General features: G+C 54.9%; 1 protein-coding gene across 1 annotated transcript; it reads left to right on the top strand.

The window, feature by feature from the left end:
* The first annotated feature begins 4,462 nt into the window (after positions 1-4,462).
* On the top strand, positions 4,463-26,125 carry SLC5A9 (solute carrier family 5 member 9). The gene is made up of 14 exons (XM_088022992.1): positions 4,463-4,615; positions 6,726-6,797; positions 9,742-9,846; positions 10,151-10,315; positions 11,695-11,816; positions 12,368-12,447; positions 12,760-12,965; positions 13,146-13,281; positions 13,780-13,887; positions 15,792-15,942; positions 17,527-17,695; positions 19,484-19,699; positions 22,387-22,546; positions 25,917-26,125. Exons 2-14 carry the CDS (start codon positions 6,783-6,785, stop codon positions 26,123-26,125), a joined length of 1,842 nt encoding a protein of 613 aa, XP_087879118.1. The 5' UTR covers positions 4,463-4,615; positions 6,726-6,782.
* The last annotated feature ends 747 nt before the right edge of the window (positions 26,126-26,872 follow it).

The following is a 26,872-nucleotide window of genomic DNA, read 5'->3' as shown; positions in this document are numbered from 1 at the left end:
CCCACTGCAGAGAGCACAGCCTTCCGCTCTGCCAGGGCACCACTGACACATTCTTGGGGAAAGGTGCCCCCGGAGTTGTGCGATGCACAGCCCTGACAAAGCCTAGTGCAGTGTGCTCAGGGAGTGGCTGGGACCAATCAGATGGAATTGCATTTGGGTTTGAATTGATGTGATGATAAGGCACCTGGTTGGGGGGGAGGAATCATCGGCCATGGGAGCTGAGAGCTAGAGCAGTGGTGGGGGCAGGGCAGAGGTGGCCAGGGAAGGAAGGGTGGCTGAGGGCTGGGGTGGTAGGAGAGGGGCCGAGGTCTCTGGAACCAGATCCAGACCCCAACCCAGCCATCTTTTTGCCCTGCTCAGGGTTCCCACCAGAGGAAGCCAAGCGGAGCTGATTTCTCCTTAGACCGATCCATCTTCTGTGTTCTCTCCCCAGAGACATAGGATTAGGAGAAAAAGGAAGGGTGGTATAGCACGGCTGTTAGAGTGAACCAAGCCTGAATTCAAAATCCAAATAAACCATAACTGTGGGACATCACCAATGAGCTCCTCTCCTCGCCTAACAAACTGGGAATCATGAAGCCAAGCCCTACAGTTAATGTCACAATTTCGATCACATGTGGGCTGTGACCTACCCAATACTTCTGGCATGTGCTGGCAAACTTAGTCCTTACCCTTCATTGTTCTGGAAGAGGAAGTTCACAGCAGGAAGTTGGCTTCGAGTGGTTTCTCAGGAAGAACTTGTGAGAAGGCAGGGCGAGGCCAGCCAGAGCCACAACCGAGCCTGCTCGGGGTTCTTCCTGGGGCTGGGGTGCCGGGGTGCCGGAGGAGAGGGGGTTACCAGGCAGCAGTGTGACAGGCAGTTTCCTTCCACGTGGAAAACATCGATTCCACTGTGGATTTGGGAGGGCCCTAGCCTACTTTGTATCATCAGCATTTCATGCCTCGTGTTCAAGCTCTTGCCATTAGTGCCTCATTCCCTGGGCCAAAGGCTTCCCACTCTACCTGCGTGGGCTACAAGCTCGGTTCTTTTGGGAATGGAGCAATCCCCACGGCTGCTCACTTGTGGCTCTCTGGAGGGGATGAGCACTTGTAGGCACTGGGAGTTGAAAGGAAAGGGCACCCGCCATGGAGGATCCTGGCCCTGGCACCACGGTCAGGGCAGGGACCCCAGGGGAGAGGAAGCTGCAAAGATAGACACGCTTCCAGCTCAGTAAGAACAGCCGGACCCTCTCCTCTCCATCCTTTCAACCAGGCGCCAACCTCACCAAACCCGTTGCGCCACTTCCTCATCCTCCTCCAGCCCCCATCCCAGGCCTCAGAGGGATTTTCTAGAATGCCAGTCTCCCCGCCCCCTTCTTCTCATGCCTCCTGCCCCCACACTCTCCCTCCAGACCCCAGGCTGCAGCCCCCGCCCCTGCCACCAGTCATTCCCCGAACGCACGGCTCCTGCTTACACTCCGGCCGAGCCCCTGTCTGCTCCCGCCACCGCCCACCCCTGCTCTCACCCCAACACAGTCCCTCAGAAACGACCTCCACTCTCTACGTGCTCACCTGGCTCCAGTCACCAGGGACAGGAACGGGGACGAGGTTCCTCGGTCCCTGTAGGGGCTCACATCTAGTCATGCCACAGCAGTGCGATCAGTGGGGGGGGTGGGGACCTTCCCCAGGCCAGAGGAGAGGAGTCTTCTGGGAAGGGTCGGTGAAGGAAGACACAGCACAGGGGAGAGCTGGAGGTGAGGCGGTGCGTGGCCCTTGCAGGCATGCAGCAGCACAGAAGTGCAAGGATTCTGACCCGAACTCTGAGGACACGAGGGAAGGAGGAGCCTCACATGGGCAGGCTGCCTGGGGGACAACCTGGCCACTGTGACAGCTGTGGACAGCCTGCCAGTGAGGAGCAGGAGGGTGGAGAGGCCACAGGCCCTGGGCCCTGGGCTTGGCTGGATGTGAGCAGCCAGCAGGAGGGTGGGGAAGGGGCAGGGCAAACACAGCCTCGGGAGGGTAGGGAGGGGGCAGGTGGGCTGTCCAAAGGGACTGATATTTTGGGTGGTGACCTCCCAAGACAAGGCCATAAGTCTGGATGAAGTCGCTGGCCCCGGGATTCCAAGAACTCTGGTTTCCAGGATCTTCAATGATGGCACAGCCTAAAGCCTAAGGGAGGTATGGGCCTGAACACCAGAAGTCAGGCTTGGCTTCTAGTTACTGCAAACTACACATGCAATAAAGAGGATATAGGGAGGGGGACCCAAAAAGCAGCCTTCTCAAGTATGGTTCTTCTGTCCCCCTAGACTGGAACCCACCCAGTTCCATGTGTGTCCTCATGACCAGTGAGCCATAGCCATCCCCGCAGTGGCTGTAACTCCGAGAACAGTCTCCCTGCAGCTATTACTCAGAAATTATAATGTCCCGCACCATATGTTATTCACCTGTATCTTCACTGAAAGTTAACCACTCTCCTTGCAGGTCCCCCACCTTCCAGGGCGGGCTGCAGGACCTGCGTGTCGGGGGGTCGGGGGAAGGGGCTATTGTCAGCCGGTCCCCTGTCTCTCCATCTCCCCGCCTGCCACACCTCTGCTGCACTTGGTGTGAAGGCCTTTCCCTGTAAGCCCGCCCAGCCCTCCCAGACTGGACTCTGTTGCTCCTTCCGTGAGCTCCTCAGCTAGAAGGAAGGGGGTGGGCGGATCCTGCGTGAGCGACTGTCTTCCAGCCAGCCTGGGAGCCGCAGCACGCGCACCGGTGTCCCCCCCCCCCCCGCCCCCCCAGCCAGGTGCAGCGCAGGTGCGCCCCTCCTGCAAGAGTGACAGTGTGACCACATCCTCTGTCTTGGGAGCTCTCCAAGAGGATTTCCTGCATATGTGAGGCCTCATCCTTGAATGCCAACACCTGCCTACACTGTTAAACCATTTTGGATGCAACTCTTCCTGTCTGGATTTCATAATCCACGCTAAATAGAAATCCATAAGGGTCGCACTGTAATCTTTCCTCAGTGACTCTGGGCCATCGGTATGCACACGAATCCCCAGCTGCTGTGCAGGAACGCCCTCCGTTGAGAGCTGATGGAACCTAACTTGTCAGTTTGTTCGCTCCGAGTTGGCGCATCTTTTCTCCTCATTCTTTCTACGTTACCTGGTTGTCAGGACGCGCATGAGCTGGGCGGCCATCGGCGGCCGGGCTCCCCCGTGGCCCTGCATGGCCCTGCCCGCCTCTGGCAGCCCCGCTCCCGCCGTTAAGTTGTTGTTTCTAATTTGTTGTGAGCACAAATAACGCAGCTCTGGGCAGAGCAAAACTAGACAGGCCCTGAGGGGGGATCTGGGGCTCACCGATAGGTCAAACATTGGGCTTTGTGTTACAAGCTTCACAGTATCTATTCTGAAGGTTTCAAAACTCCCCTTGCTCCCTTCCTGGCCCTCTCCGGACTCTGGGCTGCTAAAATGCCCGGCTGGCTAACCGGTGGGTCTCAGATGCATCAGAGGAGGGGCTGCGGCGGGCCCAGGCAGCTGGCTTCGGGCCAGGGAAAATGTGTGGGGAGGGGCTCAGCGTCAGGCATCTGGGACAATGGGGCTGGGGGGCCAGGGCGGTCTGTCCATGGTCACTCTGCAGTGCAGTGAGATGTGCTGCTGGCTCGGGAAAGCAGGCCGCCCTGGTCCTGGGGTGGCTGGTCTTCCCTGGACCCAGCATGCTGTCTGTCCTTTCTAGGACCATTCATTTATCCCAGCACCCAGCAGGTGTGAATTCTGGCCCCCCACTGTGGCTTGGAATAAACATGTCTCTTCCCGGGCCTCAGTGTCCTATGCTGTAAAAAAAAGGAAAAGTGACACCTGGGGGTGGGGGAGTGGAGGCAGGAGCACGTGATGTGGTAGAGGCTTTGCGAGGGTCATGGCACTCTCTCCCCCTCTCCTCCCGTGTCTTCCTTCTGGGAATAAGGAAAATTGCATTGAACTCACTACTGAGAAACCTGGACTCTAGTCCCAGCTCCACCTTACTTCCCCGTGTGACCTTTCCCTCCCTGGGCCTCAGTTTCCCCTCCACATAAGCAGGAGCTTGAATAGCTCGACTTCTGAGGTCCAGAATTCCAGCATTCTCCTTCTTTCCTCCTCCGCTTCCTCCTCCTGCTCCTCTCAGGGGTGGGAGTGTGCCCGCGTGTGTGCATGTACGTGTGTGTATGTACGTGTGTGCGTGTGTATGCACGTGTGTGCATGTACGTGTGTGCGCGTGTGTATGCACGTGTGTGTGTGCATGTACGTGTGTGTGTGTGTATGACCTGGGGGCAGGGAAAGGGAGAGTCCTGCAGAGGATGGGGTGGCGGTTAGGAGAAAGGGGGACCAGGACTTCCCGTGCCAGTGGGGCTCAGAGCTTTCTTAGCAGCTAAGGGCACTTGGGGCTGTTTAATCATTAAAAGGAAGGAACGAAGCCAGGAGCGCCTCAAAGTCCAGCTGGTGGTGAGTGACTCTAACAGAGGAGCATGGAGCTGGCAACAGTGGGGCCTGGAGCGTCAGGAAATGGGGTCAGGACTGTGACAGCCCCACGCTCAGCACCGGGTTCTGGAGTCAGCCTGCATGCCTACGACATCGCGGTCCTGGTTGTCTACTTCGTCTTTGTCATCGGCGTGGGGGTCTGGGTGAGTAGTCCCAGAGGTTGGGGCCTGGCAGGGGAGGTGGGGCAGGCTCTCATCTCTGGCTGGTGGTGGAGCTGGAGGCAGGGTGGGCAGAAGGAAGGCAGATCAGGGAAGCACAGGGTTAAGATGCAGAGGCCTTCAGAAATCCATCTCTCCAGGCCCTTTTTTATAGACGGACAGACTGAGGCCCAGAGAGGGGTGTGACTTGCCTGAGGGCACACAGCGAGCCGAGGCTGGCCAGGCAGGAACCCCCATCTCCCAACTCCCTGTCTCTATGCATCTGCTGCCTTGGGCCCCACCCGTCCCTGGCAGCCCGATCCCCACCCCTGCCCTCCTTCCCGTACCAAGATTGCCAACTCTGCGCACGCTCCACTCTTGGCCTACCCCACCCTCCACAGGTAGGTGTCTTGGCAAGGAGTAGTGCTTTCTAATGGAGCTGGGGTTTGTGTGCTCATGGGAAGGAAGCTCGGCAAGTCCAAAGGCCCTTCTGCTCAACATTGTTCACCAGAGCCTCAGCCCTGGGGCAAGGGGCCAGGCTCTGAGGTCAGGGAGTCCTGAGTTCAGATCCCGGCTCTGACAGAGCCACGGAACCCTGGGAACATGCAAATGCTCTGTGAGCCTCCGTTTTCTCGTGTGGACAGTGAGAACGATAAAGACTGCCCCACAGAGGGGTCATGGCCCTGAGTAACATGACACACCAAAGCACCTGGCCCAGTGCCCTGCATTGCAGGCAACAATACCGGGCAGGTGTCATCATGGCTCCTTCGGGAGACGGGCCAGCCCTCTCAGATGTTCCTGGGCGGCAGTGATTCGAGTCCCAGCCCGTCGTGACCCCGTTATGGTGTCGGGGTCACGAACCCTCTCTGGGCTTCAGTTCCCTCAGCTGTTCAGCAGGGTGAACAGTCCCTGCCTCCCAAGGCTGGTGTGAGGAAGAAATGAGCACACAGCTGATCACCAACTCCTGGCAGGAAAGGCACCAGCTCCTCAGTGACTTTGGACAAGTTGCTCCCTGACTCAGGCCTCAATTTCCTCATGTGTGAGAGTTCCTTCTGCTCATCTGGCCTGCCTGAGAGCCAGAGGTGACAGGTGAAGTTCAAGCAAAGGCTTCACAAGAACCAGCCCCTCCTCCTCATCACTCCCTAGCGACTAGGGACATTTCCTTGGGGGCAAAGAATCCCCTTTTACATTTGTCTTTTCCCTTCTTCTCCTTCAGGTATCTCTCCCATCTCTAGACCTAATCAGAGACCTGTTAGCTTCAGCATCTTTTTTTTTTCTTTTAAGATTTTATTTATTTGTCAGAGAGAGACAGAGAGAGCGAGCACACAAGCAGGGGGAGCAGCAGGCAGAAGGAGAGGGAGAAGCAGGCTCCCTGCTGAGCAAGGATGCCTGATGTGGGACTCGATCCCAAGACTCTGGGATCATGACCTGAGCCCAAGGCAGACACTTAGCCAACTGAGCCACCCAGGCTTCCTGAGCTTTAGCATCTTAATAAAGTCTTCAAGTTTCTGCTTCCCTGCTCACCACCCTGGCTCCCAGCCCTTGAGGCCCCAGAGGAAATTCATTCACATCCACTCTCCTCTTGTTCTTCAGAGGAGGGGTCTGTGCGGGCTCCTGCACAGGCTTCACAGCGTGGTCCCACTCCAGGCCCTGGGCAGGAGAAGCCCCAGACGGAGCCCTCCCTCTGCCTGGGGCTGCAGGGCTTTCTGCCATCCAGGCCCCAGTGCGGGAGTCCTGCAGAAAGGAGGGAGGGGGCGGCCTCCGTGCAAGCCCAAGAATCAGATACAAATAATTTCCTGAAACGAAGGTTGGACAGAGGGAGGGCTAAGGAGACAATAACCGTATCTTGCACACACGTCCAGCACAGTGCTGTTCGCGAAGGCTTTAACCTCTGCTGGCCCCTTGGCTCTTCACACCAGCCCTGGCGGACGAACGGTGAGGCCCAGAGAGAGGCTGTGTCCCTCCCAAGGGCGGGTAGAGTAAAACCAGTGAAACTACCCATCTGGTTCTCATGGTCTGGGTGCCCCCCCAGCGCCTGACCCAGGAAGAGGGACCTGAGGCGGGGCAGAGGTGCGGGAGCTCGGGAGACCCTCACCTCTCTCCCCTTCCTCACCAGTCATCCGTTCGTGCAAGCCGAGGCACCATTGGTGGCTATTTCCTGGCGGGGAGGTCCATGAGCTGGTGGCCGGTGAGTCGATCGTCCTCCCTGTCCCCTCCCACCACTGGATCCTCGTCTCGTCTTCTCTCGCCTTGACCAAGGCAGCAGCCCCCTGAGTGGGTTTCCTGGCGCTCTGGGTTCCTTCTCTGTGGTCCCCAGGCACCCCACAACCCAAGAGATCTTGCCAATGCACACCTCGGGTAAGTGCCTCCTAAGTGTGCGCCCTCAGCTGGACACTGCACCTATAGACATAACCTAGAATGTTCCTGTCCCAGAGAAGCTCAGATTAGCTGGGCAGACAGACTCACAGACAACAGGAGGGAAGGAGAGGGGCTGTGAGTGCCTCTGGGAAGCCTCTGACCTCAGCCAGGGGAGGTGGGAAGGAGACATACCTGCTTAGTACCGTGGAGCAGTGAGGTGAGGGGGATCACAGACATCAATCCCCAGCAACCTCAGGGAATCGATCCTGACACCTTTGCAAACCCCAGTCTCTTCTATCTGACCACCTCACTTGTTTCTCTTGGTCCTCAAAACTGATTTCCTCTTCCTGAAATAGCACGGTGGGAGGTACGCCCTGCCTGGAAATCGAATCTTGGGATTGTCAGCCCCTGTGGTGCTGAGGCTGTGACACGCCCAGTCACGCCCAGGTCACACACACGTGTGTGCATGCACTCACAAACCACCAGCCACCCCTACACCCCGTTCTGGTTCTCACCACTTTCCCCACCTGCGCTGGCGACAGACTCCCTGAAGAGAAGAGGAGGTCCAGGACCCTGACAGAGCTCTCTGGAAGGTTCCAGTATCTGGGACAGGAGGAGGTAGGGCCAGGGAGCTCTCACGCCCTCAGCATGAGAGAATCCCCAGGAGTGCAGGGGGTGGAGGGCCTGGCAGTTCACAGGGACGGTGACACTGGGTTCCTCAACAGGAGACAGCAAGCCTCCTGGAGGCCATTCTGCTCAGCTGATAACATTCCCTCCCCACCGTCCCCCATCACAGCTCTGGAGATGAGTCAGTAGGAGGGACAAGAAGCAGGAGAGAGCACCTCTCTGGTCCGTTCCGGGAGAGTGACCAGGGGCTGTCCTGGGCGCCCGCCAGTCCTGCAGAGAGCAGGTCTCCCTGCTCCACGTGAAACTCTGTGTCTCCCTGTAGGGGTGAGGAAGCAGGAGGAGGGTGCTCCCAAGATGAGCGGCTGTGGAGACAGGCAGCCCCGGTGGGCGGGGCCATGAGCTGGGCCTCCTGTACTGGGCTTCCTGCCCTGCTGAAGCCTGAGCAGGACCAGCCCTGCTTAGGGGGGTCTCCGTCCCATTTGTAACCCTGGAGCTTGCATGTCTAGGTGTCCAGGTGTCTGTGACAGAAGTCCCATAGCTTTGTGCCCCTCCCTACTAGGCCAGTCCTGAGAAGTGCCTCATTCCCCTCCCTATACCCCAAAGAGAGTGTGTGGCTGGGAAGCCAAGAGCAGAAGGAGCAACAGCATCCCTGCTCCAGAGGGGCCTGTCTGGTCCCCCTGCCAACCCTGATGGCCGATGTCTCCTTGAGTTGTGAGCTGGGAGCCCTGCACTGAGTGGGGGCGAGGCCCCTCCCTGCTCCGAGAGCAGTCTCGGGAAGGGCCCAGTGCTCTGTGCTCTGGCTAGGTGCTCCAGCCCAGCCCCACCAGCATCCCCAGGACCACCTGAATGTGAATGTGTGTGTGTGTGTGTGTGTGTGGCAGCAGGCTGTGTCTTCAGCAATGAGCAACATCAGGCCAGTTGTAATCTCTGGGCCTTTATGTTCTAGGCAGTCTGTTCTCTGAATGTCTCAGTACCTTTCCTTTCTTTTCACTTTCCATCGCCCAGCACCCCCAGAACAGGCAGTGGGAACAGGTGAGTCCCCACATTTTACAAGTGGAGAATCTGAGGATTGATTTGCAAGAGGAAGTGATTTTATTAGGGTGACACAGGGAGCAAGCCCAGAGCGGAGCTCTTCCCCTCTGGCCCCGGTCGTGTCCCCAAGGCCTCGCCTCCGCCCAGGCCCCAGAGCTCCTCCCTCGTCCCTTTCCCTGCCCAAGGAAGGATCCCATCAAATAATCAAAGATGACAGTAATGAGTGCTTATTAGGTGCCCAGCAATAATCATGCACTAGTTACTGGAGTCAGACAGCCAGGGTTCAAAGATTCTGTCACTCACTAGTTCTGGAGCTCGGGCAAGCCATTTATCTGTGCCTCGGTTCCCTCCTCAGTCAAATGGGGATAATGATGGGACATCCAGCCCAGAGCTGTGGTGAGGGCTGCCTGAGGAAACCTAGAACAGCACCCGACACTTGGCGACGCTGCTTCCATACTAACCGTGATGTTGTCCTTCTATCAGTGTCTCTGTGGCCTCAGAGTAGTTGGCTGCCTCCTGGAGAAACATGACTCAACTCGGAGGCTGGCCCAGCCTGTGTTCAGCCCCTCGGCTCCTCCCTCTTCCTGGTCTTGCCCTGGAGCCTGGAGGCACTGGGGTGGCGGGGGCCTCCCCAATCCCTCTCGTGGGGACTTCCCCTCCTCCCTTAAGCATCCTCGTCTCTGGAGGCCCCTAGATGGACGGCCCCAGTGCAGAGCCTTCTCCTCCCTACATGACCCTGCTCTCCGTGGCTTTCCTTCTTTCCCACTTGGCCACTCACTGCGTGGCCTGAAGGCAGTGGCTTTGTTTTTCCCAACATTATTTCCTTCCTCTGTAAATTGAAAAGATTAATGCTCATCTCTCGATATGTTTATGCAGATTAAGTGTATTGGTGCATATTAAATGCCTCGCACAGTGCCCGCATACAGGAGGTACCCAGTAAATGTCAGTTGCATCCCTCCTCCTCTGTGCTCCCTCATGTGCCCTCCTTCCTCTGATCTCAGATTTCCTGAGCCTGGCTCCTGCTCTGTCCACAGCTCCTGAAGCCCATGGTCCTGGCTCCAGGCTGATTTGGATTAAAACTGACCCTGACCCTTGACCCCACTTGTGCCCTGCAGATTGGAGCCTCTCTGATGTCCAGCAATGTGGGCAGTGGCTTGTTCATTGGCCTGGCTGGGACAGGAGCCGCTGGAGGCCTTGCTGTGGGCGGCTTCGAATGGAACGTAAGGAAGCTGGCCTGGAGGCTTCTCAGGGATAATGGAGGTCTGAAGCCCCTCCGCCCCCCATCCCAGGCTTTAGTGCTGAGGGGAACCTTGGAGGTGCCTGGGGAGGCTGCATGGTAAATCCAGAACCCATTTTACAGATGAGGAAATCAAGGCCCAGAGGACACAGAGGAACTCATCAGAGGTCATACAGCACTAAGATTAGGTCCCAGGTCCCTTGTTCCCAGCTCGGTGATGTGAGGGAGGGGGCTGCCCCTCCATCTGCATCTAGGACATGGATACCTGCTTCTCTCCACTCTCCAAGGCAACTTGGCTGCTTCTGGCCCTGGGCTGGGTCTTTGTCCCGGTGTACATCGCCGCCGGTGTGGTCACAATGCCGCAGTATCTGAAGAAGCGGTTTGGGGGCCAGAGGATCCAGGTGTACATGTCTGTCCTGTCTCTTATCCTCTACATCTTCACCAAGATTTCCGTGAGTACCCACTCCAGTGTGGCCATCTTGTCCTTCTGAAAATGCTGAGTTTATTTTTTTAAGAGTTTATTTATTAGAGAGAGAGAGAGAGAGAGAGCACTAGCAGGGCGAGGGGGAGTGGGAGAGGGAGAAGCAGGCTTCCTGCTGAGCAGGGAGCCTGATGTGGGGCTCCATCCCAGGACCCTGGCATCATGACCTGAGCCGAAGGCAGATGTTAACCAACTGAGCCACCCAGGCGCCCGAAAATGCTGAGTTTACATCATGGCTTATTGCTGGATGTAGGGATGGATGGATAGATAGATAGATAGATAGATAGATAGATAGATAGATAATAGGTAGGTAGAAGGAAGGCAGGCAGGGAGGGAGGGAGGGAGGAAGAAGGGATGAATCCACATACCTTCAATGCAAGCTCCCACTCAGCAGTGGAGTGATCACAGATGGATGAGAAATGTCTGTTGTGTAAATGACGTCCCTCTATTCAAAGGGTTACTCATCTAGAGCGCATTCATTCATTTATCTTTCCGCTAATTGATTCTCCATTCAGCACCATGCACTAATTACCTAGAATGTTACAGTTAGAAAGGTCCTTGTTCTTCCTCCACTGACCCACACTTAGAAAAAACAAACCTAGGGCAAATGGTTTGCCCGTGTCCACACAGGATGTAGCCATGGACTGGAACTGCAGTTTGGTCCCGTGCCCCGGGCCAGGGGTCCTTGCACACTGTCCTGTTGTAGCCCTGGGATGGGTTCATGAAACAACCGTGCAGTGGGGTCAGCAAGAAGGCACTGAAAGGGGCCGAGTCTGTGAGCTTCCAGGTCAAGAGTCGGGAAAACTGTATAGCCGCTTGTCTACCAAGGCTTGAAAATGAGCCCAAGTCAGCTCAGGCAAAGGACGTTCTCTGAGTCCCCTAATAAACCTGAGCGCACAGAGCGTCCGGAAGTCCTCTCACTGGGCTCCCGGCCCGGCCCGTCAGCCAGGGCCCGCCTGCAGCTGCAGGGGCCTCTGCTCTGCTGGGGAGCAGGCAGCGAGCTTCTGGGTGCCTGCTTTCTCTTCTCTGACCCCTGCTCCCCACTTCACCTCCTCTGTCTTCACTTCACTCCTTCACCCCTGCCTTCAGGGCAAGACTCTCCTATCTGCGCCACCAGATGACATTGCTCCGGGTTTCAAAGTTTTATGTGGTTCTCCTTTGCTTGACAATCCCTATGGCTCCTCAGCATCTGCAAGGTCAAGCCCATCCTCAGCATGGCACTTGAGGGTCACCCTCATCACGTGATGAGGACTGACAGCACTTGATATCGCTGAGTAGGAGGCAACATACCCTGGTGGCCACAGCGAGGGCCTCAGGTGACCTGGACTCCTGGGTCCCGGCTCTCTGCAGACTGACATCTTCTCTGGAGCTCTCTTCATCCAGATGGCCTTGGGCTGGAACCTTTACCTCTCCACGGTGATGCTCCTGGCAGTGACGGCCATCTACACCATTGCCGGTAGGGCCGAGGGCAGGTCTCACTGGGGTGCGGGCACCGCGAGCAGAAACCGAGAGACAGGGACAGGTGGAGAGGGATGCCTAGGGATGCAGCAGTGAGCAGGGGTGCGGCTAGGAGACCGTCATCAGGACTGGAGTCACCAGGACTGCTCCAGACAAAGCCACCAGCCCTCCTTCCCCTGTGTCCCCCAGAGCACCTCTCGCAGGCCTGGGCACCTGGGACCCTGGCTTGTGGCTAAGTCAGCCTGCAAAGATGGGGAATTTCCATGGTGTTGGGAGGGGAGGGAGGGAGGCTTCCCGGTGGAGCTACCAGCACAGCAGAGAAATAGCCCTGGGGTGTTAAAAACAACAAGAGCTAACTGAGGCACAGTGGCCACACTCAGGGGCCGCTGAGGAGAGAAAGAGCTAGACCGGAGCGCCTGTAGCCAGGAACGGCCAGTCGGGGGAAGGCAGGTGGCCGGAACCCACCTGCTAAGAGGGCTCCCCAGTGTGGCCAAGCACAGGGCAGACACCCAGAGAAGAACCCGCTGTTGGTGCCGACTGATGAGCCCTCTCCTTGGGTCTGCAGGGGCCTCACAGCCGTGATCTATACAGATGCTCTGCAGACAGTGATCATGGTGGGCGGTGCCCTGGTCCTCATGTTTCTGGGTAAGGAAGAGACCTGAATACACCCCACCATCATGTAGGAATTGCTCTCTGATCTATCTTGGGCTTTCACCTCTGTGGTTTGATTAGAACTTTCCAGAGCATCCCACCACCCCCACTGCCAGGATGGGGTTACCAAAGAGCAGAGTTCTTGCTATACCAGCTAAGGGTCTGAGCCCCACATCTCTCCCCATTCCCAAGTCCCATACCAGTTCCAAGCCCCAGGGCCCCACATGGGACTGGAAGCTAGGGTAGGGGCATGAGACACCCAGTGGGTCTCAGGGCTGTGTCACTAACTGTGGTCTCTCTCCACAGGCTTTCAGGAGGTAGGCTGGTACCCAGGCCTGGAGCAGCGGTACAGACAGGCCATCCCTAATGCCACAGTCCCCAATACCACCTGCCATCTCCCCCGGTCTGATGCCTTCCATATGCTCCGGGACCCTGTGAACGGGGACATTCCTTGGCCAGGCCTCATTTTCGGGCTCACAGTGCTGGCCACATGGTGCTGGTGCACGGACCAGGTGATGCCCCAGCCAGGCTTGGCCCAGCCCATCACAACCTGGGGTGGCTCCCTGCAGGAAAACCATGCATCTAGATGCAGAGAGGGTCGGGGCTTTTTTCAGGACCACCTCAGGGCCCACCTGTGACTGAGCTGAGCCCCACCTGACCTGAGTGGCCTGCCTCCACCCCCCCCTTTCCAGGTCATTGTGCAGAGGTCTCTCTCTGCCAAGAATCTGTCCCATGCCAAGGGGGGCTCTGTGCTAGGGGGCTACCTGAAGATCCTGCCCATGTTCTTCATCGTCATGCCCGGCATGATCAGCCGGGCCCTGTACCCAGGTAGGAGCTGGACAACGCTGCACTGGTGGTGGGGGTGAGGGGTGGGGAGGGGGTGTCCCATGCTATTTCTATTAAGATACGTATGTGTTAGGCTTTGTGGGCCAAACATACAATAAGTATTTCAGAAGAAGAAATTTGTATCTAAATGTCATTTTAAAATCCTACACTCCCTTTATGAGGGAAAGACCAAAGAAGGCATTCTCGGTACCTTCCAAGGATTTTTGCCTTTTAGCAAGATATAAGGCCTAAAACCCACAGGAGTCTGTCAGGCTTTGCAGGGTAGTATGTGGTCAAGAGATTTATTGGAGACAGCTAAATCGTGGTACCCAGACATCTGCCTACCCCTTGAACCTCTGGCTCCTGCAAGAGATGCTGGTTCCTGCCAGAGTCACCAGGATACACTTTCCTGTAGTTTTTTTCCTGTTTGAAAGCAAATATTGGGCCAAAGCAAGGAGGCACAGGAAGACTTGGCTCTAATGGCCCTCACTTCTTCTATAGATGAGGTGGGCTGTGTAGACCCTGACATTTGCCAAAGAATCTGCGGGGCCCGAGTGGGCTGCTCCAACATCGCCTACCCCAAGCTGGTCATAGCCCTCATGCCCGTCGGTGAGTCCTGTCTCCCCACGCCACCCTTCACGTCATCCCCCAGCTTCCTCCAATCCCTGCTGCCCAGGAGGGTTTGCATTAATGGTGGACATGGACGGGAATAGGGAATGAGAACCTTCACCTCCACACCTCCTTCCCCCAACACACGTGAGCGTACACACACACACACACGTGCACGTGTGTATGCGCACGCACACACACACACACACACACACTTCTCACAAGTGTCTATAAAGCACCCACTCTGGCTCTAATCGTGGAGATGCAGGAATGAAAGGCAGGCCCCTGAGCTCGGGCTTTATGCCATCCCCAGGACACCTGGGCTCACTGAGGATACAATGCTATGTCACCAGTGTGGGGACACAGTGGGGCTGAGGGAGCCCTAAGAAGACACCTGACCCGGCCCAGGGGAATGTTGGAGAAGGTTTCCCAGAGGAGAGGAAATGGAGCTGAATCCCAGGGAACATCTTAGGCAGACGAAGCTAGATGCAGGTGGGAAATGTCATTCGGGGAGGAGGGACTATGTGTGCGAAGGCTGAGGGCTGACAGAGAGCAGGGTCTGAAGCAGCCCCGCAGGGTTCACCTGCAGAGGAATGGACGACAGTGGTGGAGAAGAGGCCGTGGCCACACCTCACCGTGGAGCAGAGCCTTTCCTCTGGGTTTTAGGCCAGAGCACATGAGGGGATTTGAGCTTCTGAAGGACCAGTCTGATGGAGGGCTCACTTTGCAGGAGGCAGAGGGATGGGGTGCTGGTGGCCGGGCCAGGTCTGCGGTTTCAGGGGTGGACAGAAGGGGTTTAAAAGATCTTCGTGAGGTAGAGGCGGCAGGATTTGGTGACTGATTACATTTGAGGGAGGAGAAAGACGGAGGGGTCTAGAGAGGGCTCCCACATCCTGGGTTTACAATGATATCGAGAGTGGGGACATAGGGAAAAAGCCAGGGTTAGGAGGGAAGTCCTTGAGTTGAGCTTTCCCCTCCCTCCAGTAGAACAAGAAATGAATCAAAGAAACAGTAGAGATGGTAGGAGGCCCGGCTAGGACAGGCCGTCCACAGTGGGGGCTGATCGAGGGAGGTGGGAAGGAAGGGCAGCAGAGGAGGGGGTCCAGGGTAACCGAGTGTCTGCTATGGCGACTGGAGTTTGCTAACCAAAGGAAGCAACAGAAGGCCCCGGAGGAAGGTGCTGGCCTAGGTTTGTTTGGAACGCCTTGAGTCTTCCAGGGAGACCTCCGGGAGGTGATTAAATACTTGGACTGGGAGGAAAGAGGGCCGAGGTGGGCTGACAGAGAGTGGTCTCCCCAGGGACGCATGAGTGGTTGTTTCTAGAAGCTTGATCATTAGAGTCATAGAGACCTCAGATATCAGTGGATTCCACCCTCTCCTGCTACGCGGGGGGAGGATAGGTCCAGAAAGGAAGGAACTAGTTTAAAGATCACACAGCTAGTTGCTTGCAGAACCAGGAAACCAACCCAGGCCTTCTGCCTCCCAGTCCACGGCCTTAACCTGGCACCACCGTGTCCATGAGAAGGCACAGAGACTGAAAACACTCCATTCTTAACAGGCACCCTCCTCCCCACCAGGGGCCCCTAACCAAGTGTCTACAAGCTCTGAAGCCCAGATTGAGGTGTCAAAGCTACAGGGTCACCTGGGCCCATCGCTCTTAGTGATGCAGATGAGGAGGCTGGGCCTGGGCAGGGGCGGTGTAGGGGACTCACTCAGGGCCGTGGCGCTTATCCGGAAGCTGGCCTCCAGGTCTCCCGGATTCCTCATCCGCACGGATGGGAACCTCATGCAATAGCATCCCCACCCCCACAACCCTGGTTCTGCTGGACCCTGTAGCCACCGTGGCCCCTGGCAGAGCTGGCCTTCCCAGGCTGGCTGCCCATGGAGACCTCGCCTCTCCCCAGGTCTGCGGGGCCTGATGATCGCCGTGATCCTGGCCGCCCTCATGAGCTCACTCACCTCCATCTTCAACAGCAGTGGCACCTTGTTTGCCATTGATGTGTGGCTGCGCTTCCGAAGGAAGGCTACAGAGCAGGAGCTGATGGTGGTGGGCAGGTGCACGGGCCCCTCCTTCTGGAGCGCCCCCTCCCAGCAGGCAGAACCCCTCTCCCCTCTCCTCCTTGTCCTGGGCTGCCCTTGGCGGGGAGGGGGATGAGGTGGGGTCTGGGCCCAGACTGGCAGTCACAGCACCTGGTTCTAGCACCAACTTCCTACATGACCTCAGGTGAGTCCCTTCCCAACTCTGGACATTCCTCTGCTTCCAGAATAAGGAGAGAAAAAAAAAGTCTCTTCCCGGTCTGTTCAACTTTCTCTTTCTCTGATCAACAGAGTAAGTGAGAGAAGCTGACAAAGCATTTAAGAAAGGGAAGGTGAACTGTATGGGGGGGGCTAGTTAGCAAGCAGCTCACCCCCAGGAGCTTTAGATCTGCCCAGCTGTTATCCCAGGAAAACAGAAAGCTTGTTAATTTAGTCCATCAGACTCACCCTAAGCATTCCCCTTGTGTCACAGCTTGTGCGGGGGACACCGGGGCACCTTGTACTAGCCTGCCCTGAGGGCTGCTAATGGCAACAGGAGTGCAGGTAATGCAGCGTGGGGCCACCTCAGCCGGGAAGTTCGCAGGGAGGCTGTCTCCAGTGGACGCAGAGCCTTGAACAGCAAGCTGGAGAACTTGAACTTTATCTCCTTGGTTTTGATTTTGTGCTTTTCAAAGTATCACTTGGTGGCTTATTTTCTTTTTCTCCCTAGGCTTGTCGTTTACACTGGGTTAAGGGGCACTTCCCGAACTCTTTGCTTCATAATTTAAGGCTCTGTGACTCAGGTGTCTGGGCTAACACGCGGGGCCTGAGCATTTAAGGATCTGCGAGGGGAGGGATGAGCAACTACCACTTGGGTAGCTGCTGCTCTAGTGGGGCCTGAGGGGGAAAATGAGGGAGGGAAAGGAGAGGAGAGGACAAGTGCGCAGAGGCATTTCCAAAGACCCCTCCTTCATTCTTGTACTCAGCCTGTTGCACTGCCTTTTATTTCATCCATAAGTGGGGTTTGAGCACCATCTCCTGGCCGAGTGCATTATTGCATCCAAGAAAAGTTTTCAACTTGTTCGCACAAAATCATAAGAGAGTGCTTTAGGGTTCTTGGGCCTGAGCCAGGATCAGTTGAGGGGGAGTCAGGAGGAGAAGGTGGGGTCCCCACTCTGAGCTAAATGTCAATGTAAGGGAGCAGTGGGTTAGAGCTGGAGGAGCACAAAGAAGGGAAAAGTCTCTGGAACTAAAGCCATCCTAGAGAAGGGGGCTGTCCTGCACAGGGTTTGGATGCAAAAGAGAAGAAAAGGCATCCAAGCCAAGACCAGAGGCCATTTACTGAAGTCGGGGTTGTTGTAAAAAGTGTGGCTTTCTCCCTGAAGAGCAGGTGGCCTACATGACCTCACAGACCCCAATTCAAAAATCCTGGTTTTCTTGGATTCTGGAATTCTGATATTCTGGGATTTTAGAGGCCTAAATTTCTGGAATCTTAGCATTTCCAGTCTCCTAGCATTCTCGGACTCAGTGACCATGCATTCCCTTCCCTTCTCCCTTCCCAGTTTCTGTGCCCCTCCCGTGCCCCCTACCCCATGCCTATGCCGCCCTGTGCCCTCCTCACAGAGTGTTTGTGGTGTTCCTCGTTGTCATAAGCACCCTCTGGATCCCCATCATCCAAAGCTCCAACAGCGGGCAGCTCTTCGACTACATCCAGTCTGTCACCAGCTACCTGGCCCCGCCTATCACCGCCCTCTTCCTGCTGGCCATTTTCTGCAAGAGGGTCACAGAGCCTGTGAGTGCAACAGGGCACCTGTCTCTCCCTGTACACCAGAGGGTCAGGAGGTCCGGTCTGTCTGCAGCCTGGTGTCTCTCTGAGACATATCAGACACACACACTGCCTCCTTTAGGCCTCCGTCTCCCCATCCATAGCGTCGGGTTTTGATTCATTCGTTCACTTGACAAACATTCATTGATCCTATTATGGAGGCTTCTAGATGCAATGGTTTACCGGGTTCATGTAGGTCCACCATCACTGGGCCAGATGGGAGGAAAGATGACTCAATAAGAAATACCAATAAAGTCTGCTGTGAGAGTGGGGGTCAGGGGTACCTAACCCATGGAATGCCTGGGAGCGGGCCAGGGAAGCCTTCCTGGAGGAAGTGACATCTGATCCTAGGCCCGATGGGGAAGAGAAGAATGTTCCTGACACATGGAAGTGTGTATAAAAGGCCAGGACAGACGGGAGGATCTCTGGGGTCTGTTCCCTCTCTAAACCCATAACGTTCTGTATGTAGGCAAAATACTAGCCACAGATGGCCCCGCACATGCATCATTCACGAAACTGCTGAAAGGCCTGGGAGGAGCTAGCGGTGCCAGGACCATTGCCTTGGTTACCTCCAGGAGAACCTAGGAAAGAGGGGCCCGATTCTGCTGGCTGTGCTTTGGGGGCTAAGGGATGTCATGGACACAACTCCGCAGGGGCCACAGGAGAGCTCAAAGTCATTGCAAAGGACAACTCAGAAGCCCCTTTCCCCGGGGAGTACCCAGGCCACTTGTTGACTGTTTCCTGAGGTCTAACCTCCCTGCTGATCACGATGGTACACAGCATGGCTCGGCTCGGCTGAATTCTGGGTGTTTCTGCTCATTCCAGAATTTTTTTTTTAAGATTTTATTTATTTATTTGACAGAGAGAGACAAAGTGAGATAAGGAAAACAAGCAGGGGGAGTGGGAGAGGGAGAAGCAGGCTCCCCGCTGAGCAGGGAGCCCAATGCAGGGCTCGATCCCAGGACCCTGGGATCATGACCCCAGCAGAAGGCAGATGCTTAGCGACTGAGCCACCCAGGCGCCCCTCATTCCAGAATTCTTGATATCAGGATCAGCATCTCATTTTTCTTAAAAAATACGAGCCCTCTGACCCTCACATACGGGGAACAGGTATAGGTTTGGGTCAAGTGGTGTTATAAACAAGATAGGGGAGTTGCCAGAGCTTTGCTTTGCTTTGCTTTACTTTGCTTTCTCTTTCTTCTTTTTCTTTCTTTCTTTCTTTCTTTCTTTTTCTTTCTTTCTTTCTTTCTTTCTTTCTTTCTTTCTTTCTTTCTTTCTTTCTTTCTTTCTTTCTTTCTTTCTTTCTTCCTTTCTTTCTTCCTTCCTTTCTTTCTTTCTTCCTTTCTTTCTTCTTTCTAGAAGAGCTCTATTCTGATTTTTTATTTATTATAACAGAAAATCAGGATGGGGGATCTTGGTTTTCCCTGCTCATTACAAAACCATATTCCATTCTAGTTGAATACTAAGCATCTATACTTAGTATATACTAATTTCTCTTATCATTGCGCATGAGAAAACTCCAAGCCAGTGAGGTTGAGTCTCTATTTCAATCATTCTGGAACAGAGCCAGGATCCAAATCCTTGTCTGTCTGACTCTGGAGCCTGTGCCCTCCCCAGGGCACCACTCTGCCTGCCTTTAAGTTCAGACAAAGCCTCAGCATTAACAGGGAGCTCACTAAGGTGGGCCTGCAAACACTGTAACAGACTGTGGCTTTGAGCTTGCTCGGGCCTCCCATGTCTACCCTCTCTCCACAGGGAGCCTTCTGGGGCCTCATGTTTGGCCTGGCTGTGGGGCTTCTGCGCATGATCCTGGAGTTCTCATACCCCGTGCCAGCCTGTGGGGAGGTGGACCAGAGGCCGGCCGTGCTGAAAGACTTCCACTACCTCTACTTTGCCCTCCTGCTCTGTGGGCTCACTGCCATCGTCATTGTAGCCGTCAGCCTCTGTACCACTCCCATCGCTGAGGAAAAGGCAAGTGGAGTGCTTGCGCTGGGGCTCCTCAAAATGCTGTCCCTACCCCCGGGGCTTGGGATTCTACCACTGAGTTTCATTCCAGTGGGTTGTCTCCTCTGTGGCCATACACACGTCCTTGGGACGGGGAGCTCACTGGACTATTCAATCCCAGGTGAAAAGTAATTCATTCAATTGGAAAATTACTCAGGGAGCACCTCCTGCGTGCCAGGCACTGTGCTAGGGTTACAAAGATGAATGGTCCCTGCCAGCGACTTTTGGGGACAGACACCAACGCCAACAGTTACTCTACCAAAAGAAAGTGCAGAAGGACCAAGCTCAAAGGGAGGGGCTGAGCACAGGGGGGGCAGTGACCCCTGCGGGGCTGCAGAGGGTTCCCCGACAAGGTCACTTCGAGCTGGCCCTAGGGGAAGGAGGAAGGATTCGTTGGCCAGTCAAGAAACAGGTAGATGAGAAAAGACACAGCGTCCCCCAGAGCAAGTGCTCCCCTCTCCCATGCTGACAGATTTTCCAGTCCTCAGTCATGGAAGCTGTCTTTTGAAACCTCTCATCTTTACATCATGGGCGGTCATGACAGGGCACTGCCATCTGCGTGGCTTCAACAACTGAGGTTTGTTTTCTCACAGTTCTGGAGGCATGAAGTCTGAGATCAAGGTGTTGGCAGAGTTGTTTCCCCCGAGGCCCCTCCTTGGCTTGCAGATGTCTGTCTTCGCCTCTCTGTCGTCACCCCGTCTTCCCCTGAGTGTCTGTGTCCTAATCTCCTCTTCTTAAAAGGACACCAGTTGTATTGCATTAGGATCACTCTAATGTCCTCATTTAACCTTAATTACCACTTTAAAGGCCTTATCTGCACATATAGTCACATTCTGAAGTACTGGAGGTTAGGACATACGAATTGGGAGGGGGTAGAATTCAGCCCATAACAGAGCCCGTGCCAGAAGCTAGGCCCTGGAACATTGGGTGGAACGCATTACTAACATCCCTTATCTGTATGGTGCTGGAGAGTTTGCAAAACCACTCTAGACCCTTGATGTCACTAATTCCTCCTACAAACAGAGGAGCCAAGAGAGGCGGGTCTCTCTGGCGGCTCGCTCCAGAAGTGATCTCTCCCCACTGCTTGAATCCTCAGCTTCTCCACTGTCTGCTGCCTCACTCCCATACAGAAGTGTCTCCCACTCGAAACCCCCTCCCCGGACCCCGGCCCTCCCTAGTTACGCTGCCTCCCGCTGGGCTCCTCAACAGCCGACTTTGCAGGGTGATCACTCGCAGCCTTCACTTCCCACCTCTTGTCTCCTTCTCATCCAGTCTGGCTGATGTCCCCCCTTTCCCCGAAATTGCTCTCACCAAGACTCCAATAACCGTCTTGTTGCTAGAAATTAACGAACATTCCCCCATCTTCATCCTCAGTGAGTTCTGAGGAGAACCAGCCACCACGGACCACTTCCTGCATCCCGAAGACCTCTCTTCTGCTCACGTCCATGACACATGTCCCTCCAGTTTGGTTTTCAGTGTCCCTTAGGGTCCCACCTATGACCTAAAACCCTTCTCACCCCACACTGTCACTGAGCTGTCCTATCCATACCCGGGAACTCAACAATCCTCTACAGGAAGATGAAACTCCATTCTCTCTCTCTCGCCCAAGATTCAAACCCAAATCCAGCTGCCTCCCATGACATAAAGAGACACCACCCATACACGGCTAATGACACATTGTGTAAGGATGAAGTCACACTAAAAGGTACTTTCAAGTGGAGAAGCAGTCTGGGCTCTCCTGAGACCGTACAAAGACATAGCTGGAAGCCAGTGGAAGGGTCCTGGAGGATGGCCGCTCACCCTGGGCTGCTGGACATGCCTGTAGGAATTTGGCAGCAGGGCAGGGGATACCTGGGCCAATATGTAACCAAGAGCTGCTGGGCCAGGAAAAGAGCTTTTTGGAAAGTACAGAGCTCAGATAGTCCTGGCTGGGTCCAACCAATTTCAGCTAGAGAACTTGCTGGATTTTCTGCTGCACCACCAAAATGGGAGAAGAGAGAAAGCCACCAGGGCTGTCCAGGGGATGCGGGCTTGCTGCTCTGTCCCTGGACATCTCCACTCTGTGGCAGCAGGCTCTGCAGGCACTCTGTAGGCAGACTCTTCGAGCTCGTCCGCCACCCACCTGATGGTCCAAGGCAGGAATCTAAGAGCCATGTTCGCTTCTCCCTCACCCGAAGACCACACCCTTCTCCTCCCCCAGATGCTCTGTATTTCTTGCTCTGCTGTTCCAACAGCCTCCAGCTTGAATCCCTTCAATTCACTCCAAGAGATCTTTCTAAATCCCACAACTTAGAGTCTCTTCCTTTTGTCTAAAGTCTGCAGGGGCTATCCATTGCCTATGAGTTTCTTCTTCCAAGGTAGGGTTGTGGAAGCCTTCTGTCATGGGGCACCTGCCTCTCTGTCCGGCTTCTTCCCTCCCAGGCTATGAGCGTAGAGCCTGGAGCAGGTGCTCAGGGGGAGCAGGTGCTCAGGGGGCGCAGCTTTTCAAAGGAAAGGGCATTTGGGCTCAGAGCCAGGCCTCCTGACTCGGTCCTGTGCCTGTTCCTCATGCTCCTCACTGCTCTGTTGGCCTCCCGTGAAGGTGAGTCCTCTTGTTCCACAGTAAGACTACCCCCAAGGGTACCCAAGTCAAGCAGTATTTTCTTTCCCTCCAGCTTGCTCGCCTGACGTGGTGGACACGGAACGGTCCCCACCCTAAGCTGGAGAAGGAGGCCCCGGAGGGCACGCCAGGGACATCAGAGATGCCATCTGGGGTGAGCCCTCCAGGAGATGGAGGGAGAGAGAGCTCCAGCCAGGGCCAGGACCAGCATGGAGGTAGGCTGGGGGCATGCTGGGGGGCACACATCACAGAAGAGTAATGGGGATGCCATGTCGTGGGGCCCCAGAGACCCTCCTTTGGGGCTCCCTGGGGATGGGGTCTCTGAGGGATGCCAAAAAAAAAAAAAATGACCGTTCCTCCCTTCCCGCATGGCTATTAAACTATTTGAGAAATAAGACAAATAAGGAAGGCAGATAGGAACCAAAATATAGGTAGAAAGATTTTGTTTGTATCTGTGGGGAGGTGCGTTTCCTTATGGTGAAGCCCGGTGTTAGACGGAGGTGCCCATCAGCCGCCTACCCCTGTGAGCCCAACATTGACAAGGAGGAGGGAGGGACACAACCAAGCATGTCCCCTCCATGCTTCCCAAATCTACCAGGAGGGGAGAGTCCCCTCTCTTCCCCTGGGTTGAATGAGTCTAAGGGCAGAAAAAAGAGTGTTACACTGAGTTCCCTCCAGATGGAAGGAAACAGGCACATCAAAGAAACTGGCCCCCACTTTATTATTTACTTATTTCCCACAGGGCTTAAAAATTCTGCCTAAAGTCACAGAGACGCATGGCTGTCCCTCACGGGATAAGAGCAGCCCTGGGTCCATACAGTTCTGTCCATCTTCATAAGGTTCCTCCAGCCTGACAGCCATTCCTATGGATATTGTCCTTGAGCTGCTGATGGGCCATATACGTTTTGCCTCATAGAGGTTCTTGCATGTGTTATAATAGTACCTCAGTGAGATGTACTCCAAGGCCACACAGTCTCTAAAGTTGAAAATTGGCATAAGACATGTTTCTGCTTTGGACATAATGCAACTATAACCTTCCTACAGTGTGATTAAACACCCATGTTAGAATAGTCTGATATAATGACATTATAGAGATTTCCTAAATTATAAAATTCCTAAGGGAAAATTATAGTCAAAAAAGTTAAATCAGGTTGCAAGTTAAAGCCCCAAATCAATTTCTCTTGCACTCAGGAATTAATAACTTAATGACATTTAAGTCCTAAATTTACTTCCTGCCTCAGCTAGAGGGAACCCCACCACCTGGGTAGAGTTGGGGTGCCTTTGTCAGCTGCCTTCTCCTTCAGGGCCTCAACAATGTCTTAGTTCCATTCCCAGCCTCTGGTGTCCACAATTTTAATAACTCATGTAAGTCAAGAGCATAGGTAAGGTCGTCAAAGTGCCTGTTGGGTCGGACCAGAACAGGTCCCTCATCTTTGCCAGGTTCGCGGTGGGCGGGGGGGGGGGGGCTTTTGCTCCCCTGAGGCCTGAGAAATTGCCCACCTTTCTTGACTCCCTCCACTTTGCTAAGGCCCTGCCTAGAGAAGCAGCCAGGTGCCTAGAGTTAATAACATCATAAGCTCCAGCATCCCACCAAGATCCAACACTCCCATCTTCTTGCCCAAGCTGCAGCAATTAAAAGCCAGTGGTCCACTATAAAAAGCTATGCGTAATGGAGAATGTAACCCTTTACAAACTTCCAAGGTCAAAACCCACATAGGCTGACTTCAGAAAGCACCACTAAAGCTCAAAGTCAACATCGTCCCCCGCCCCCCTGTCTAATCAGCTGCCCCAATAGTTCCAGTGTGTTTTGCTTTGCACAATGTGACCCCTTGTCTCTTTTTCAAACTTTGTGGTCCATGCACCAGATGAGGTCTCAAAACAGTTTCGCCCCGCATCATGGCAAGAACCAGGTCTTGCCCCTATAAAATGTATGGCAGGGAGGAATCGCAGGCCCTTCTAGGGAGGTAGATCCAAGGGAAGAAAGGGACGGGGAGAAGCTAGGAAGGTAGCTTCAGTGGGAGGAGGAAGGGCACCACTCGCGCTGTCCCGGTGGAACCCCAGCACGAGATAGACGGCCATGATCGTTGCGGCTTTCCCTGGCCGGCCCCGTGCCGCAGGGCAGAGCCTATCCCTTGAGAAGCAGAGAAACTTCTGCTCCCTGTGGGGGGCTTGCTCCCCGCAAGACGAAGGAGCACTTCCCACTCCTATAAGGCAGCCTCTGGAATCCCCCTCTCAAAAGGTCCACAGGCAGATGAAGTCTCATCCGTGTTGTCCTCAGGTTAAATAGTGAAACTGTCCTGAGGCAGGCCAGTGCGGAGTGGGAAAGTGGTTCCCAGTGTAGTTTTGTGTCCTAAAAAAAAAAAAAAAAAAAAAAAGATGAAAAAAATTTTAAGGACAGCCGAATAGATCTGAAAGAAGTGTACACATCCAGGTTGTAGACAGACTTAGATGGACTGGGTCACCAATAACCACCTAGTGACTTCTGAGCCTCGGAATTTGCACGTGACGCCCCGTGCATCATCTGCTTCTGAGGGCAGCCCTGAGAATCAGAAGAGAGTTCTTGGATAGGCTTGTAAAATGCTAAGACCTAGTATACTTGAAATGCCACACGCCTGGTATTGCTTAGTGCAGCCTTGTCGCTGTGTGACCTCAAGCAGGTCCCTTCCTTTCTCTGAGCCTTTTCCCTCCTGGGTAAGGAGGGAGCAGGACCAGATGGTCTCTTCATGGGACCAGAGACTGCACTCTGTGGTCACACTGAGCATACCAGGTACCAAGTTCCAAAGTCGTTAAGATAATAAAGCATTTCCAGTGGGTTCTGTCCAACCTCAATGAAATATTTATTTTAATATGCTGTCTGCTAATGCAAAAAAAACCCAACTTTAAAAATACTTTATTACTTTCTTTAAGCTTAGTTTTTAAAGAACTGAGCTACTCTTTAACCTCAAAACAGCCCCATCCTGGTGCTGGGGAGCCCGGTCCGCACCAGCTCAGTCTCATGCACGTTTGGAACCTTATAGTCCCCAGAGCCTCTCCCCTGCTGCTCCAGCATGGGTCACTTTTCAAAATGCTAGCAAATGTCCATTCTTATCTGATGCTCAAAGCAACCTGGAGAAGAACCAAGCATCACGGTTAACCTGTTTGAGAGAGAAGCTGCAGCTCGGAGAAGCCGAGTGGGTGACACGCACAGGACCTCAGGCAGGCCAGTGCGGAGTGGGAAAGTGGTTCCCAGCCACCCTGGGAGAGATCGTGCCCCGCTCCATCTCATGCTCTGAATCGGGATGAGCCCCATCATCCTCACCCCGTCCCCAGTCCCCACTACCTGCATCACTGACAGGCTCTGCTGGATGACTGGACGCTGGGGCCAGATCTCTGTCCCAGTCCCAGCTGGGCGCCGAGTCTGTAAGCTCCCGGCAAGGCCCAGTGCCACCTGCCTTGTTTTCTGTGCTCCCCCACCACCCTGCCTTCCGTGTCTCACCGGCTCCCCCTCCCCTGCCCCCTGTCACTCCCCTGTCTGCCACCTGGCCTCACCTCCCCTTCTGCTTCCCTTCCCCCCCCCCCCCCCCCCCCCCCCGCTGTGGTCCTCAGCCCCGCGCAGGTGGTGGGGCAGGCTGCTGTGGGACTGGTTCTGCGGGCTGGCTGGCAGCCCCGAGCCTGCGCTGAGCCCCGAGGAGATGGCCGCACGCCAGCGGAAGCTGACCAGCATTGCCGAGGAGCCGCTCTGGAGAAGCGTCTGCGATGTCAATGCCATCCTGCTGCTGGCCATCAACATCTTCCTCTGGGGCTATTTTGCCTGACTCCGCAGACCTGGCTTCAGTGGAGACAGAGTAAACTGGACTGGAGCTGGGCCCGTCCATCATGCTGTGAAAACCGGGGACCACTGAGGCTGAGACGGCAGGAGCCCCTGCCCCAACCTGCACACTGGCCACGTGGGGAAAGGGAGACCAGAGAGGGCTCTGGGTTTGCTCAGGGCCACACAGCAGGACTCGCACCCAGGTCTTCTGATTCCAGCTCTTTTTCCATTATACTGCCTTATGTTCCTACCTCAGAAACACAGTTTCCACCCTCTTGGTGCTTCCATTTAGGAGCTTTTACTATACATGTATTTTGAGGCTTAAAAAAGTGGAAGATATAAGAAAAGGGTTGCAAAAACATTGCAAAAGTCCAAGTGCATCTTTGCTCACCTGTATCCCTTCCCTCCGCCCTTTGTCCTCTCCTCCCTCCCTCGTTCCCAACCCCTAGTCATCTATTTCCGGCAGGCACCGACCCAGGAGGGCCTTTACTTCCACTGTCAGACCCCAGGGAGTGAGGGACCAGGGTGGAATGTAAGCATGGTGACAGATAGTGTTTGGGCAGGGAGCTCTGGGGGGCTCTCCTTGGTGCCACTCAAATTCTGCCCCTTCCCACCGTCACTTCTGAACACATGTGGAGTTTCCACTGCCTTGAGGCATTTAATGTACTTGCCACAACTGGGTCAGGATCCCACACCCTCTGGACCTGCCTCTGTGACAGTATCAATCACTCTCCTGTGATGTTTATCTCCC

This window comes from Eumetopias jubatus, unplaced genomic scaffold (assembly GCF_037043125.1).
Source record: "Eumetopias jubatus isolate StellerSeaLion01/CBP00866 unplaced genomic scaffold, mEumJub1_p1.0 scaffold_4, whole genome shotgun sequence".
NCBI lineage: Eukaryota > Metazoa > Chordata > Mammalia > Carnivora > Otariidae > Eumetopias > Eumetopias jubatus.
Note: the sequence above shows the minus strand (reverse complement) of the source record. Positions and strands in the feature narration are given on the sequence as shown.

What these genes read in the sequence shown, in the direction of transcription:
- SLC5A9 (XM_088022992.1), top strand. An exon ending in ACATCTTCACCAAGATTTCC is followed by an intron (nt 10,316 to 11,694) that starts GTGAGTACCCAC and finishes GGCTCTCTGCAG; the next exon opens with ACTGACATCTTCTCTGGAGC. An exon ending in CCTGGTCCTCATGTTTCTGG is followed by an intron (nt 12,448 to 12,759) that starts GTAAGGAAGAGA and finishes CTCTCTCCACAG; the next exon opens with GCTTTCAGGAGGTAGGCTGG.